This window comes from Sinocyclocheilus rhinocerous, unplaced genomic scaffold (assembly GCF_001515625.1).
Source record: "Sinocyclocheilus rhinocerous isolate Xijiao unplaced genomic scaffold, SAMN03320098_v1.1 scaffold1719, whole genome shotgun sequence".
NCBI classification, from domain to species: Eukaryota; Metazoa; Chordata; class Actinopteri; order Cypriniformes; family Cyprinidae; genus Sinocyclocheilus; species Sinocyclocheilus rhinocerous.
This window is the reverse complement of record NW_015664048.1, coordinates 133,736-148,838: the sequence shown is the minus strand read 5'-3', so window position 1 is coordinate 148,838 and position 15,103 is coordinate 133,736. Positions and strand designations below refer to the sequence as shown.

Sequence of the window (15,103 nt, the reverse complement as noted above, 5' to 3'; positions counted from 1 at the left end):
GATTGTGAATGAAATTTTCAGAAAGTAGCTTTTTTTTTTTTTTTGTGAACATGAAACTTGTTTATTTACACATTTACATCTGACATTTATTTAACTTTCTATTTTAGTCTGATCAGGAAATCATACAGTCTAAGCATAAAATGGCAGGCATGACAGATTTTGCGTCAGATGTATAGCGAAGCGTTGATCTCTAAGGATATTTGGGGATTTTGATGTGTTGTGACGCACACAGGCGCATGTGTGAATAATATCACACCCCTCTGGTTTATCATATGCCAGGCTATTGTGTGTGGAGAGACGGGCTACAGACTCGCAGAAAGGCCTGTAATGTGAGCTACACATCTCACATAATCACCGCCATAAACAAACTATATGACATTTCTGAATCTTTGAATCTGTTACAATTAAATAGTTTTTTGGTCATTGCTGTTTTTAATTTTTATTTCGCACAGGTGTGTCACTGCTATTGTTCTGTAATAACCAGCAATGTAATTTTGTCACACTACACAACAAAATAGCTTGTTACTGAAAAATTACTGTCATGTTACTGAAAAATTAATTCTACCGAGTTAGCAGCTTTGCTACTTTTAGTTAGTTAATCCCTCAACACCAGTGTTAATGTCGTTGACGAATAATTTTCGTCAACATTTTTTTCACTGACGACAACGAGACGATAACGAACTAAAATTCTTTTTGAATGACAGAAACTATGACGTAAATCTATTGACATTTTCGTCAACGAATAAAAACGAGACGAAAATGTTAGGGAGGGACGATTTGGGAAGAGATTCATTCAGAACGAAACTGCTTTGTGGTTCGGAGGTTTGATGCGTACATATGAACCGGCGGGACATAAGCTAACATACACTTGCTGCACGTCGCATAAAACGTTCAAATAACGAACTAAAACTCTTTTTGAATGACAAAAACTATGATGTAAATCTATTGACATTTTCGTCAACGAATAAAAACGAGACGCAAATGTTAGGGAGGGACGATTTGGGAAGAGATTCATTCAGAACGAAACTGCTTTGTGGTTCGGAGGTTTGATGCGTACATATGAACCGGCGGGACATAAGCTAACATACACTTGCTGCACGTCGCATAAAACGTTCAAAAATGTCAATATGTGGGAGTAAGAAGAGCAGACATGTGGATAAATCTGACGACGCAAGAGAGAGCTCAATTCGGTCCGATTTTCAGAGCGCAGACACTGAAGCATACAGTGCTTAATACGTTTTAAAGGGATAGCAGTCTAATTTAGTTGCTATTGTCCAAGTCATTGATGTTAATCAAGCAACAAAAGAAAATCACGCACTGCTCGACTGAAAAACTTTAGTAGCCCTAAAGATTAATCTACATTTATTTATAGAAATAAATATGTCTGCTTGAAAGAATGAAGAATATGGTAAACAAGTTGCTATAAAGAATGCATAATTAGCCTATATAACCATTGGTATTTCATTAAAAAGAAGACCATGTTCTTGTTCTTTATGAGAAGTGGTTTTATTTAATTTTAACATAAAGGCATGTTGTGTGTCACCGCAGTTAAATCGGTGTCTATCATGATAAAACCTTAATATCAAACCTATATAATGAGTTTGGAAATTTTAGAGAAATGCTTAATAAATGCACTGTAACTAAACCCATTAGATTTTAGCCGACTAAATTTACTGCAGATTTAGTCGACTAAAATCTTATAATATTTAGTCAACTAAAACTAGACTAAAACTAAAAACAATTCAGATGACTAAAATATGACTAAAACTAAATGGCATTTTAGTCAAAAGACTATGACTAAAACTAAATCAAAATTTGCTGTCAAAATTAGCACTGCTCAACACTGATTATATTATTGGTTAATATTGTTTTTCTCCTCTCTCCTTGGTTATATAAGCAGAAATTTTGCTGCAGAGATAGAGAAAGCTATTAGATTTTGCTAAAATAGTTTTGTTTATGTTTTAATGAGTATTACTGTTGTTTTTGTGCAGTTCTGGATGTCTGCTTTAGCCACAACTCTTCCCGTACCATGTGGAGCCTTTATGCCTGTTTTCGTCATTGGTAAGTATTTGTAAGTTAATTAAACTTTTAAAGCAAGACACCACAGGTTAATTGAGTAAACAATGTAACTAATAGATATCGCAGTACTTCCCCCGTTGATTAATTACAGTACATGTTTTGTATTAGAAGTTTTCTGAAATGTTGTGTTTAAATATTACATTAAATTTGCACTAATTTGCATACATTTCCAGAGTTTAATATGAACATTGGGTAAAGCCAGGTTCAAAATTCTTGTTTTAATTTGTTGGCATGTTAGAGTTAAAGATTTTTACTGAAGGGATTTTGGATTTCTCTTTTTATCACTCCATAAATCTGAAAATTCTGTCAGCAAGAGAAAAGTACATTTTCGCTATGTTTTTAGGAATAAAATGTTATAGAAATCATTGTGAAGGATATATTAACAAACCCCTCTATAAAAACCTTCAGAATATAGTTAGGATTAACACTCTTAAATTTGATGTATGTAAGTACTGCTGAATTGGAAAAATAAACTAATTTTGTGAAAACTACCTTTAAAGATATAGATGTATATTGTAATTGCAATCTACCGATGCAAGCAGATAAGTACCAAAATAAAACCTTGTGATTGATATATGAACAAACCCTTCAGTAAAAACCTTTAGAATATAGATAGGAATCAAACTCTTTAAGTTTCGGTGTATGTAAGTGCTGCTGAAGTGGGAAAAAAACAGGCTTTAAATGTGTGTATTATAATTGCAACCTACAGGCGCAAATAGTTAAGTACCATAATAAAACCGTGTAAATGATATATTAACAAACCCCTCTATAAAAACCTTTCGAATATATAGAGGAGTGTGTGTAAGTGCTGCTGAAGTGGAGAAAAAAACTCATTTTGAGGAAACGGCCTTTAAACATTTGTACAGATGCACATAGATAAATTTGATAAAATAAACTTAAAATAAAAACTTAAATGTGTATTTTGGATATTTTGGATATTCTTTTCTGAAAGAAGACATGTTATAGAAGCAGAATAGTTCAAAAGCTCAAAATTGGCAAGTGCATGAAAAAACAATAGTTTTTCCTGTAGTATTTCATGCAATATATTTGAAGAGTTAATTTGCAAAAAACGATAACTCGTACATTTTTTTTTTTTCAGAAATCACGTTTTTTTTTTTAATTGCGCATTCCAAGTAATATCAATCAAACTGCAGTTGGGTTGTTTTGATTAAGTAATAATTACTTAAACAAATACAGGTAATTTACAAAATTAAAGTTCATTGAAAGTATGTTTTTTTTTACATTTTAAAAGTTCGTTTTATAGCAAAAGCAGATAACCCTAACAGTCGTTTTTTGGCAAAAGCAGATAACTCCACATTTCATGTTTTAGAGTTTAAAAAACACTCGTTTAATCTTTGTAATCTCCTCAGATGACAATGTAGACGTCTGACAAACATTGTTGTTGTTGAGATCATAAACTGTATGTATGTGATTACACGCAATACACAGAGATTTTCTCTCACCATTGTAACGCGCTGCTTTTGCAAGTTTCCGTGAAAACGTTTCAGCTTTTATTTTCCTTTTTCGCCCTGAAGAAGATATCACAGGTTCATCAAGTTCGTCGAAATGATCCATCCTCGATCTCTTTTAGTCAGCTTTGACGAAACTCCTAGTCCTCTCAGCTAGCACGTCTTTTCAAAGTGAAGTAGCCTTGTCACCTGACCTGAATACAGTTAGCTGATTCGCTAAAATGGACTTATTGGCTTCTGTTCAAAAACAAGGGCGCTTGTCTGCTTCTGCAGTAAAACGTGAACTCGCGATGCCTTGAAAGTGGACAAAACCGCCTTTTTGACAAAACTTGTTTATGTTCAGATCGCGCTATATGTGGAGAATAATGCACGGCAATCAGCTCGTTTTTTTTTTTTTAAAGTGGCGTTTATCGGTTTTTGCAAATTAACTCTTCATTTATTAAAATGTGACCTGGGAATGTGAACCTGTGTGTTTCAGGTGCTGCGTTTGGCCGTTTGGTGGGTGAAAGTATGGCCGCATGGTTTCCAGAGGGCATTAATACGGACGGAACCATCTATCCCATAGTTCCCGGAGGATACGCTGTTGTGGGTGAGAAGCAAACTATCTTCAAGAGACACGTTCATGCACACATTCATCACAGCTGATTACCTTTTATGGAAATTGCTTCATTGTTGTCATAGTGATTTTGAGAGGCATTGATTTAGTTTTGTTGTGTTTGGTCGTGGATTGTTGTTTTCATTGTTAGTCTTTGATTAGTAGCCACTGGATTCAATTATGAAATAACAATAACCACTTTTGAATGCTTATTATTTTATTTATAGCTTAATGGCCAATATGGTGAAGGGTTTAGAGAAGTGTATGATTTTGACCATCAAATGCACTGTAACAAATTGTTTTTCTTAGAAAATGTAATATTTCAGTATTTAAAAAAAAAAGGATGAGATATTTTAAATATTTGTAATATTTGTAAATATTAAATACATTTTATAAATATTTTACACAATTGTATACATTTCACAAATATATAAAAGGTATACAGAAATGTAAAATGTATGATCAATTTCTACCTACTATTTATTTATATTTAAGGCACATCTAAATAGCCATTTGTGTATTTTTTATTGGTGACTGTTTGTTTTGTACGTATTTTATTGTGATGTTGTGAAACACTTTGGGCTACTTGGTGTTGCATTACTCTGTGCTATATAAATAAACAAGAACAAGAACCATGTTTCACTGCAAATTTAAGTGTGTATAAAACAAATAAATCTTGAATCATGAAAAATAGTAATACTAAAAAAGTTCTCTAAAAAAAAATCAAGCTATAACTAGAAGTGTAGATACCAATTTCTTTCATTTTTACAGTATGTAGATATGTTTTTTTGTTTGAATGTTTGCACCACTGATTTTCTGTTCTGTGCGACTTGAAATTCTTTGAATTGCAATTCAGTAACTATCTCTTCTTGTCAGTTCATGAGTTTGAATTTGAATTGAATCGGCTCAGTAGTTTGTGTTCATTTGGTATTTTGCATTAACTTAAAGTGAACCAATTTGAAGTGTTTTTCATTCGTTCTGTTAAATCTGTCTCTCTGCAGGAGCGGCGGCGTTATCCGGAGCGGTCACACACACTGTTTCCACAGCCGTGATCGTGTTTGAGTTGACGGGTCAGATCAGTCACATTCTGCCCATCATGATCGCTGTGATTCTCGCCAACGCCGTTGCTCAGAGTCTTCAGCCGTCCATCTACGACTCCATAATCCGCATTAAGAAGCTGCCTTACCTGCCTGAGCTCGGCTGGGGCCACCATGAGTGAGTATCTCTGTCTGTCTATATTAGACTTGTGCCGGTATTCGGTAATATTAGCAATTAATCGCAACATGAAAATTTGATACCGGCATATCCCTAGTCTATATAGGTGTACATCTTATATTGCGTTTTTCTACCTCAGCACAGTCTTTGTAGGATTCAGTAACAACTGCAAAATACTGAAGCAGAAATGCTCATTTTTTTCTTATGTTTAATCACGGTGACATCAAGTCCTTTCTTCTCACATGAAAAGCAATTTAGCAACTAGTTACATTTACATTTTACAATTTGCATTTTTATAACAAAATTAATGTTAAAGGTTTGGCTGTGTATAATTTAATACTTAAGTAATGTTTCGTATTTTTTACTCATAAAACTAAATCTGCCAATCGAAAAACCCACAGGAAGGTCCTGAGGTACCATGGTTATTATAGTTAACTCAAACTAAAACTGAGACTAAAAATAAAAGCATAAAACCTTTTTTCTTTACTTGAAATTAAATAAATGTTAAATAAAATAAAATATAGAAAACTTTTTATTTCAGCTAGTTGCCAAGGCAACATTTCTAATTTTTAAATTAGTTTAGTTTGATGTACTAAATAACTAAAACTGAAATAAAAATGAATAAAACTATAAAGACGTTTAAAAACAACAAAAACTGATGTAAATGACAAAAAAACAACAAAATTAATAAAACTTAAACTAAAATGTAAACAGAAAATATAAAAATAAAAACTGATTCAAAATATTAATAAAAATTATAATAGTATCTCAATGATACTAAAATAACAAAGAACTTGTAGCAAAAATGCTGATTCACTTCTGGGTTTAAAGCTGTAATGGCTAAAGAAATAAAGCAATTGGCAAATGCTTATATTATATATGCAATTAAAAGATACAATTATTTATTATTTTACTGTTGCATTTAACTACATTAACAAAGTCATCTATTTATTTTTAAAGTGATTTACATTTTTACTTTTGCATTAATACGTTTTTCCTCCGTTTTATTAAGATCAACACACAGAGATGGTGTTTTCTCTTCATTAGTGTAAATGGACAGACTGTGTGTAAACAAGGTCTAAAGTTACACACACACCCACCCACACACACACACACACACACACACACACACACATTAGACTAATGGAAATCTGTGCAACACACACATCAATCTTAGTTTCCGAGGCTTTCAGATTTTCAGGATTACAAAGTTTCAGATTTTGTCGCCTTATGTGTGTGTGTGTGTGTGTGTGTGTGTGTGTGTTTCTGTTGTGATTAAAGAGCAGGAAATGGAAACGATGATGCAGAACATGCACGCGCGCACACACACACACACACACACACACACACACACATACAGGTGTTTCGCTCTGAATGATTGTGTGTTTCTGCCCTGGTGTCAAACTCGTCTGAGCCGTCTGAGAGATGCATTTATACCTGTCGAGAGAACAATTACATAACTGTGTTTGTTTGTTTGTGTGTGTGTGTGTGTGTGGGAAGTTAGATTTTTGCTGAGTTAGAATCTGCAGAAAACTCACTTATCAGCAGGATGGACACACACACTCACTCATTGACATTCAACACTCTGTATCTCTTCCCCTCTCTCTCTCTCTTTCTCTCTCTCTCTCTCTCTCTCTCTCTCTCTGTCGATTCATTTTTCATTTCAGTCTGTTTCCCACACAATTCTGCCAAAATATCAATCAAAACAGGAACAAAATATTCAAGTTAAAGTCTTATTTGAACAATAGAACCTTTTCTGTTTATATAAATGGATGTTTATCCTCCAAAGCGCGTCTGACTTGTGGGGTTCCCCAGGGATCTATCCTTGCTCCCATTTTGTTTTCTTGCAGCTGCTAGACTCCTTACTGGCACTCGTAAATTTGAGCACATCACTCCTGTCTTACTCTCTCTGCGTTGGTTGCCGGTTCATTTTAGAGTAGAGTTTAAGATTTTACTTTTTGTTTTTAAGGTCTTAAACGGTCTGGCACCATCTTATTTATCTGAACTCATGACTGTTAACATATCTGCGAGATGTTTAAGGTCATCAAATCAGAAATTGTTAAAGGTTCCTAGATCAAGGTTAAAAAGAAAGGGAGCTTTTGCCGTAGTCGGCCCCAAACTGTGGAATAGCGTACCTTAATCTATTAGGATAATCTCTTCAGAATCTCTGTTTAAAGTAAAACTTAAGACTCACCTTTTAGAAAAGGCTTTCAACATCTGAGTCGTCCTGAGCATGTCTCTGTTGTCCTCTGTATGTACTACCTCCTGTACCATATGACTTTTATGTTGTTTTGATTGGTGTTTTATTAATCTGATTTTATAATTTATTGTACAGCACAATGGTCAACGACTGTTGCTGTATTGTGCTATATAAATAAACAAACCAAACCAAACCAAGACTCAACTTTGTGGTCATCCATGTTCAGCTTTCCTTGAAGGAACTCTTTCATTTGTCTCATGACTTGTTCCATGTCGTCTGATGGTAAGCTGTCTTGTTCTTGTGCATACTCAGCACTGTGCATGTCTGAGTGGTGCTGAGGTGGGTTTTGTTGTCGCTTACCCACACGAGTTGCTCTTGGATGAGTCAGGCGATTACCTTTGGATGTCTGGTTAGGTTTCCAGTTGTTCTTATCTTTTGGGTTTCTTGAGAAGCGTGGCTGTTCCCATGGATTTTTCCAGCGGCTGGGCTGAAAGCTGTCGTGGACATGGGGGTCACGTTCTCTGTGCTCTTGATGGAAGACTCTGGTGTCGTGATGCCACTGGGTGTCGTCCAGTGCAAGGCTTGAGTCTTTGGTGACAGAGTTCAAGAGTGTGGATGTTTTGTTACCTTTCTTTGAGGCCATCTTCTGCTTGTTGTAGGCCTTCTGTGTTAGGTCACGCAACTGTTGGATGGTCATGGAGCGCGGACAGGCCATGACGCCTAGATGGTGGCTGACTCCAGGGTGCAGATTCCTTAGAAAGAGGCTTTTGAAGTTCACATCCTCTTCAAGGTCAGGTTCGTTGTGTGCACCAAAGTAGGCTTGACGGAGTCGGTTGTAGTAAGCTTGTGGAACCTCTTGTCGACCTTGTTTGATCTCCAAGGCAGTTAACAGTCCATGTTCAGACTCAGGGTCTGTAAACTCTTTAATCAGGACCTCACGAAGTAGCTGGTAGCTTGACTTTGTTTGACTGGGCTGTCGATTAGTCGGCCCCAAACTGTGGAATAGCGTACCTTTATCTATTAGGATAATCTCTTCAGAATCTCTGTTTAAAGTAAAACTTAAAACTCACCTTTTAGAAAAGGCTTTTAACATCTGAGTCGTCCTGAGCATGTCTCTGTTGTCCTCTGTATGTACTACCTCCTGTACCATATGACTTTTATGTTGTTTTGATTGGTGTTTTATTAATCTGATTTTATAATTTATTGTACAGCACAATGGTCAACGACTGTTGCTGTATTGTGCTATATAAATAAACAAACCAAAACCAAACCAAAATATGTCTTGTATGCCAACAAAAAAGTATCATTTAAAAAAAAAACGAAGGATAACTTTTGCGATTATACCGATTAAATATATTTGTACATTTTCTGAAATAAATGTGTTTAAATATTTTTTTACTAAAATGTGGCAACAAGCAGGGTTATTATAGTTTACTAAAAAAATAAAACCATTAAAAAAATTGTTAGTTGAAATAAAATAAACGTTAACTGAAATAAAGTAAAATGTAAGAACGAATTTTATTTCTAATTGCCAAAGCATTCTTATTTTAATTTAGTTTAACTTGATGTTCTAAAATAACAAAACCTAAAACTAAAATACAAATTATTAAAACTATATAGAAATATAAAAATATAATAATCAATCAAACAATCAAGTCATGTAAAGTACCAGGCCTGCGTTCACTGAGCTGCTGTAGTGGAGGATGAGTTTGTAAATGTCCTGCATCAGCTGTATCGCTGGGAAACACAATGATATCTCTGTCTGCAGGAAGTATAATATTCGTGTGGAGGACATCATGGTCAGAGATGTTCGTTATATCACACTGAACTCCACCTACAGAGACCTTCACGAGATTCTCCTGATAGGAAACCTCAAAACGGTGGCGCTGGTGGAGTCTGCAGGTACAAACACATGCTTGCTCTATATGTACATTATATTTATACATTTACATATGCATGGCTGGTTTGTCTTTTTAGTTTGCACTTTTTTCCAAATGTTTGTTTTGTAGTAATTGATACATTTATATTTGCTTTAAAAAAAATAAATCAATAAAAAAATTCTAAAATGTTAGTTTTTGTAGAATGATCAAACAAATAAGTCAAAAAGGTTGTTATTGACGATTGTGTGTGTCAAAACTTAAAAAATAGAATGTGGTTCAAATTATTTAAAATTATTATTATTATAATGAGGAAATTACAGACATTTGATGTGTTTGAAACTTGAAACGTATATATTATGTATGTGTGTATATACAGTATATATATATATATATATATATATATATTGGGTTTTGTTTTCCCTTAATAATAAAAACCTTCATTTAATGCATGCATGTTGTGTTTACTTGTGTTATCTTTGACTAATATTTAAATTTGTTTGATGATCTGAAACATTAAAGTGTGACAAACATGCAAAAAAATAAGAAATCAGGAAGGGGGCCAACACTTTTTCACACCACTGTATATATATTTTATTTGTTAATAATTTGAATTCATTTTTATTTTTAGAATTTTTTTTATTGTAACTTTAAGGTTTGTATTTTTATTAGTTTTTATAAATTTTTATTTCAGTTTTAGTTTGTTATTTTAGTACTTCATGTTAAACTAAATGAAAATGAGAAATGTTAATTTGGCAACTAGCTGAAATAAAAAGTTTTTTTTGTCGTTTTATTTCAGTTAATGTTAATTTTATTTGAACTAATTAATGTTTTTTTAAAGTTTTTTGTTTTAATTAACTATAATAACCATGATATATGTACACACACTACTACACTTGAAAAGTTTTGGTTGGTTTTTGGTTGACTTTTTTTAAATGTTTGAAAGAAGTCTCTTCTGTTCACCAACAATGCCTTTATTTGATTTTAAAAAACAGTAATATTGTGAAATATTATCATTTTAAATAACTGTCTTCTATGTGAATATCTGTTAAAATGTAATTGATTTCCTGTGATCAAAGCTGTATTTTCAGCATCATTACTCCAGTCTTCAGTGTCACATGATCTTCAGAAATTATTCTAATATGCTGATTTGCTGCTCAAGAAACATTTCTGATTATTATCAATGTTCAAAACAGTTGTGCTGCACAATATTTTTGTGGAAACCGTGATACATTTTATTTTTCAGGATTCACAGATGAATAGAAAGTTCAAAAGAACAGCAATTATTTGAATTAGAAATCAGTTTTGGTCAGTTTAATGCGTGCGTCCCAGCTGAGTTAAAGCATTGCTTTCTCTGGTCTGCAGAGTCGATGATTCTGCTGGGCTCTATTGAGCGCGCTCAGTTGCAGGCGCTCCTCACGCAGCATCTGAGTCGCGAGCGGCGGCTGGAGTTCATACGCGATCGCGCCGACGCCGAGAGAAAGCGTGTGTCTGTGGTCAGCACTCCCAGCAGCGAGGAGGGGGGTCACAAGGTCAACCACGAGGTTCGCTTCCAGGTCAGAGGGAAAACGTTTGCTTGACTCTCTCATCTGACTCTTCATGCTGTGTTTTCTCAGTTTCTGAGACGTGATCTCTGTTTGTGAGTGTAGATCTCCACAGAAGAGTCGTCGTTCACACCGGCCCGTCCCATCTCACCTAAACCTCTCAAACCTGCGCTGAAGAGGACGCCTGCCGCCGAGAAAAACATCGAGATCCCCACAAGTAATATCACACACACACTTTTACTTATCCGTGAAAACACTTCAAAGTAGGGATGTAGCGATATCAAAATCTCCCGATATGATATCGCGATATAAAGTCCACAATACGATATTTATTGTGATATTTAAAAAAAAAAAGACATATGAAGAATTGGAAAAATAATGAAAGTTAAATGATTGTATCTAATGTACTTTGAGAGTTAAAAATTAAGAGCTGCAACCCATGTTCTTAACTAAGAAAACTTAAGTCAGTCTTAAAAGAACTTTAAAGGGGACTCGACCCTCTTTTTATTTGTGGTATAGCATCTCAGTCTAAATTACATTCACACTGGTGTTTGAGGAAGCCTAATAAATTAGAATAGAATAATAATAACAACAACAAGGACAGTAATAGCCATATATTGTAAAACGATTGCACTGTAAAATACATGAAAATGAATATTTTATAGGTATATTATTTTTGCTTTACACTACAATAGGGAAATTACAATACTTCTTTCCTAATTTCTACACTTGAAATGGTAGGCTATACGATGGTTGAATACATTTTCAATTTCAAAAATAGCCTATATTTTATTGAGCTTCACTCTTTACAAAATATATTTATAGGGATGTAACAATATCAAAATCTCACGGTACGATGATATCTCGATATGAAGTCCACGATACAATATTTATTGTGATTAAAAAAAAAAAAAGACATGAAGAATTCAAAATTAAGAACTCCAACCCATGTCCTTAACTAAGAAAACTTAAGTCAGAAAAAAGTCAGTGAATTGACTTGTACCTGAATTTTAAAGGGTACTCCACCCTCTTTTTATTTGTGATGTATGGTCTCAGTCTAAATTACATTCACACTGGTGTTTGAGGAAGCCTAATAAATTAGAATAGAATAATAATAACAACAACAAGGACAGTAATAGCCATATATTGTAAAACGATTGCACTGTAAAATACATGAAAATGAATATTTTATAGGTATATTATTTTTGCTTTACACTACAATAGGGAAATTACAATACTTCTTTCCTAATTTCTACACTTGAAAGAGATATTGTGAATCTGGACTGCATTTAAACCGCTAGCTGTCAGCTATTCATACTGCACTTTAAGCTTTTATTTAGAAGGAAACTCCAGCTTCAGTGAAAACATGCTTACAAAAACACGTCTCGCTACAAATCTAGTGAAGCGCTGTAATCATCTGCCGCTGAAATAAAGCATAACTGCTGTCTGTTGCGTTCCCTGTTAGCTCTTATTTTATGCCTTTTTCCCTCACATCACATATTATAGTAATCATCCTAAATTAGAAATTTCAAAAGCTTAAACACTCAAAATTCACCCTGTGAAAGCCCTTTTGAAATCAGACATTGCGTTACCATGAAAATAGTACTTTAAAAGTGTTTTTTTTTTTCTTTTTTAGTTTTTGCGATATCAACTTCAACTTCGGAACATAACTTACTTAGACACATAGCTTTGATTTTATAGCAATTTTAGATTCCAAAGATGTAATTTTAGATTCCAGATGTAAAAATTTATTTTATATCAAATATTTTTAGTACAGTACATTTCCTTTCCTATAAATTTTAACTTCTACAAATTTAGTAAAATTTTTAATGTCACTTCAGCAATCTCCAGATTGTCTTCTTTAACAAGAGACAAAACATTCATGAGTTACAACCATTTAAGCTTGGATAGTAATTTGATTATTATTATTTTTATATAAAATATCTATGCCACTGGATTGCACAAAGGTGACATTTTTTCTATTAAATAATTTTACATTAGAAGGATCTATTATATTATATTATATTATTATATAATGTGTATTGTATGTGTACTGTGTATATTTATTATGTATATGTAAATACACACACATACAGTATATATTTTGAAAATATTTACATGTATATACATTTATATATTTATATTTTATATTATATATAAATATATTTAATATATAAACAACATATTTTTCTTAAATATATACATGCATGTGTTTGTATTTATAAATACATAATAAACATACACAGTACATTAATCATTAAGGATGTGATTAATCGCGATTAATTGTTTGACAGCACTTATTATATTATATTATATTATATGTAAATTGTGAGTGTTTTCTGTGTTTTTCAGGTCCTCATGATTCTGGCATTGGCTTGAAGAATCTGTTATGTGCTCGACCTCAGACTGATGCAATGGAGGTGAGACACTCTTTCTCTCACACACACACACACACACACACTCACACTCACACACACACATTCTCGCTTGTTTCCTCATGGGGACCTCAAAAATGTCCCCACAAGGTCAAAATTTACTGGTATTACTATACTTGTGGGGACATTTGGTCCCCATAATGTGATGAATACCAGGTGCACACACACGCTCACACACACACACACTCTCACACATACTCTCTCTCACACACACACTCTCACACTCACAGACACACACACACAGTAACACGCAAACTCACACACACTCTCACACACACTCTCTCTCACACACACACTCTCAAACTCACAGACACACACACACAGACACACACACACACTCTCTCACACACACACACTCTCTCTCACACACACACACGTTTATGTTTATATGAGGGTAATCGTATGAAGTTTTTTGGTGTGTATGTTGTGTTTCCCTCCCTTTTCCCTTACGGAAGAATAATAACGTGGAGCACACAGTGGCTCCTGACTTCAGGCCCAAACGCGTCAGGATTTCGGTCTTGGTAAGAGCCGCTATTAAAACACGGGCTCGTCAAATCATCGCGTCATCATCTGCCATCATCTTTTCATAAACGCCTTCCTCATGCCTGTTCCTGACCTTTGACCTGGGTGCACAAATAGAGAATCACTGGAATTTTACAGTAAAGATTTTACCACATTCCAAGACAATATTATGTTTTTTATTGTGTGGTAAACATTAAACTCAGTTTCATTGTTTTGATCGGTCTGCACTGGACAGGTTCAAAGGTCAGAAATAGTGTAATCTAGCAGGAACATTGGAGGCAAGCCAAGCATGCGTAGCTGTCAATCATCAGCATGACATCAGAACTGGCCAATCAGTGCGTGTTGCATGAGAAGTGGGCGGAGCCAATGAATGATTGCATCCTATAACGCTCGTCTTGCTCACTTCATGTAAAGCGTAGTACTGCTGTAGAGTTTAGATCTTACACTTTAAAGGATAGCTCACCTAAAAAGATCATTCTGTCATCATTTACTCATCCTCATGTCGCTCCAAACCTGTATGACACGTATGAGATTTTTTATTGAAAGTCAGTGTGCTTTTGTCTCTTTTCTTTGAATCTGCTGGGACTTCATAATGGATAAAAGGTGTCAAAGTGCTTTGATTTGAATAGCTAAATATTAAATTAATATTACTAAAATGTCAGAGTTACTAGTTATTGTTGCAACACGTTTAATTTTAAAATGTGTAACAATTAGGCGCATGTAAATGTCTTCTCATTTACAGTAACTCTAACTACAATTATAATGGTGTTTTGATGCAAATTATGTTTACAGGAAATATCAGGACTGCTTATTTTTTGGTAATCGCAATTACTTTACCACCTAAAAAATAAAATAAATTACACATTTTAATTATACTTTAAACCTATACAGTGATATATTATTTATGTAACTTTTATCTCATTATATTTCTATAAATTCTTAAATATTTTATTGATTTAACCAGTTCTATGTTGTTTTATCTTTACTGCATAAGTAAAAAAGTAAAGTCCTTATTTTAAGTTAATTTTAATGTCTTTATTTAAAGTTATATTTATAAATTTATTAAATGTCTACTCTCTCGCATTACAGAGCAGTGGCATGATTTCCAAAATTAAAATAATTCTGCATTAATATTGACTTTTATATATTATATTATATTGTACTTAT

At 33.8% G+C, this 15,103-nt stretch overlaps 1 protein-coding gene across 1 annotated transcript in view; it reads left to right on the top strand.

Moving 5' to 3' along the window:
* Positions 1 to 15,103, top strand: part of LOC107729598 (chloride channel protein 2-like) — a 69,227-nt gene that overhangs the window by 47,432 nt on the left and 6,692 nt on the right. Inside the window, exons 13-20 of the mRNA XM_016540179.1 lie at positions 1,992 to 2,061; positions 4,027 to 4,137; positions 5,145 to 5,358; positions 9,327 to 9,460; positions 10,801 to 10,991; positions 11,085 to 11,196; positions 13,332 to 13,399; positions 13,870 to 13,935. Of these exons, the coding sequence (XP_016395665.1) occupies positions 1,992 to 2,061; positions 4,027 to 4,137; positions 5,145 to 5,358; positions 9,327 to 9,460; positions 10,801 to 10,991; positions 11,085 to 11,196; positions 13,332 to 13,399; positions 13,870 to 13,935 (966 nt within the window). The remainder of the gene's footprint in view (positions 1 to 1,991; positions 2,062 to 4,026; positions 4,138 to 5,144; positions 5,359 to 9,326; positions 9,461 to 10,800; positions 10,992 to 11,084; positions 11,197 to 13,331; positions 13,400 to 13,869; positions 13,936 to 15,103) is intronic.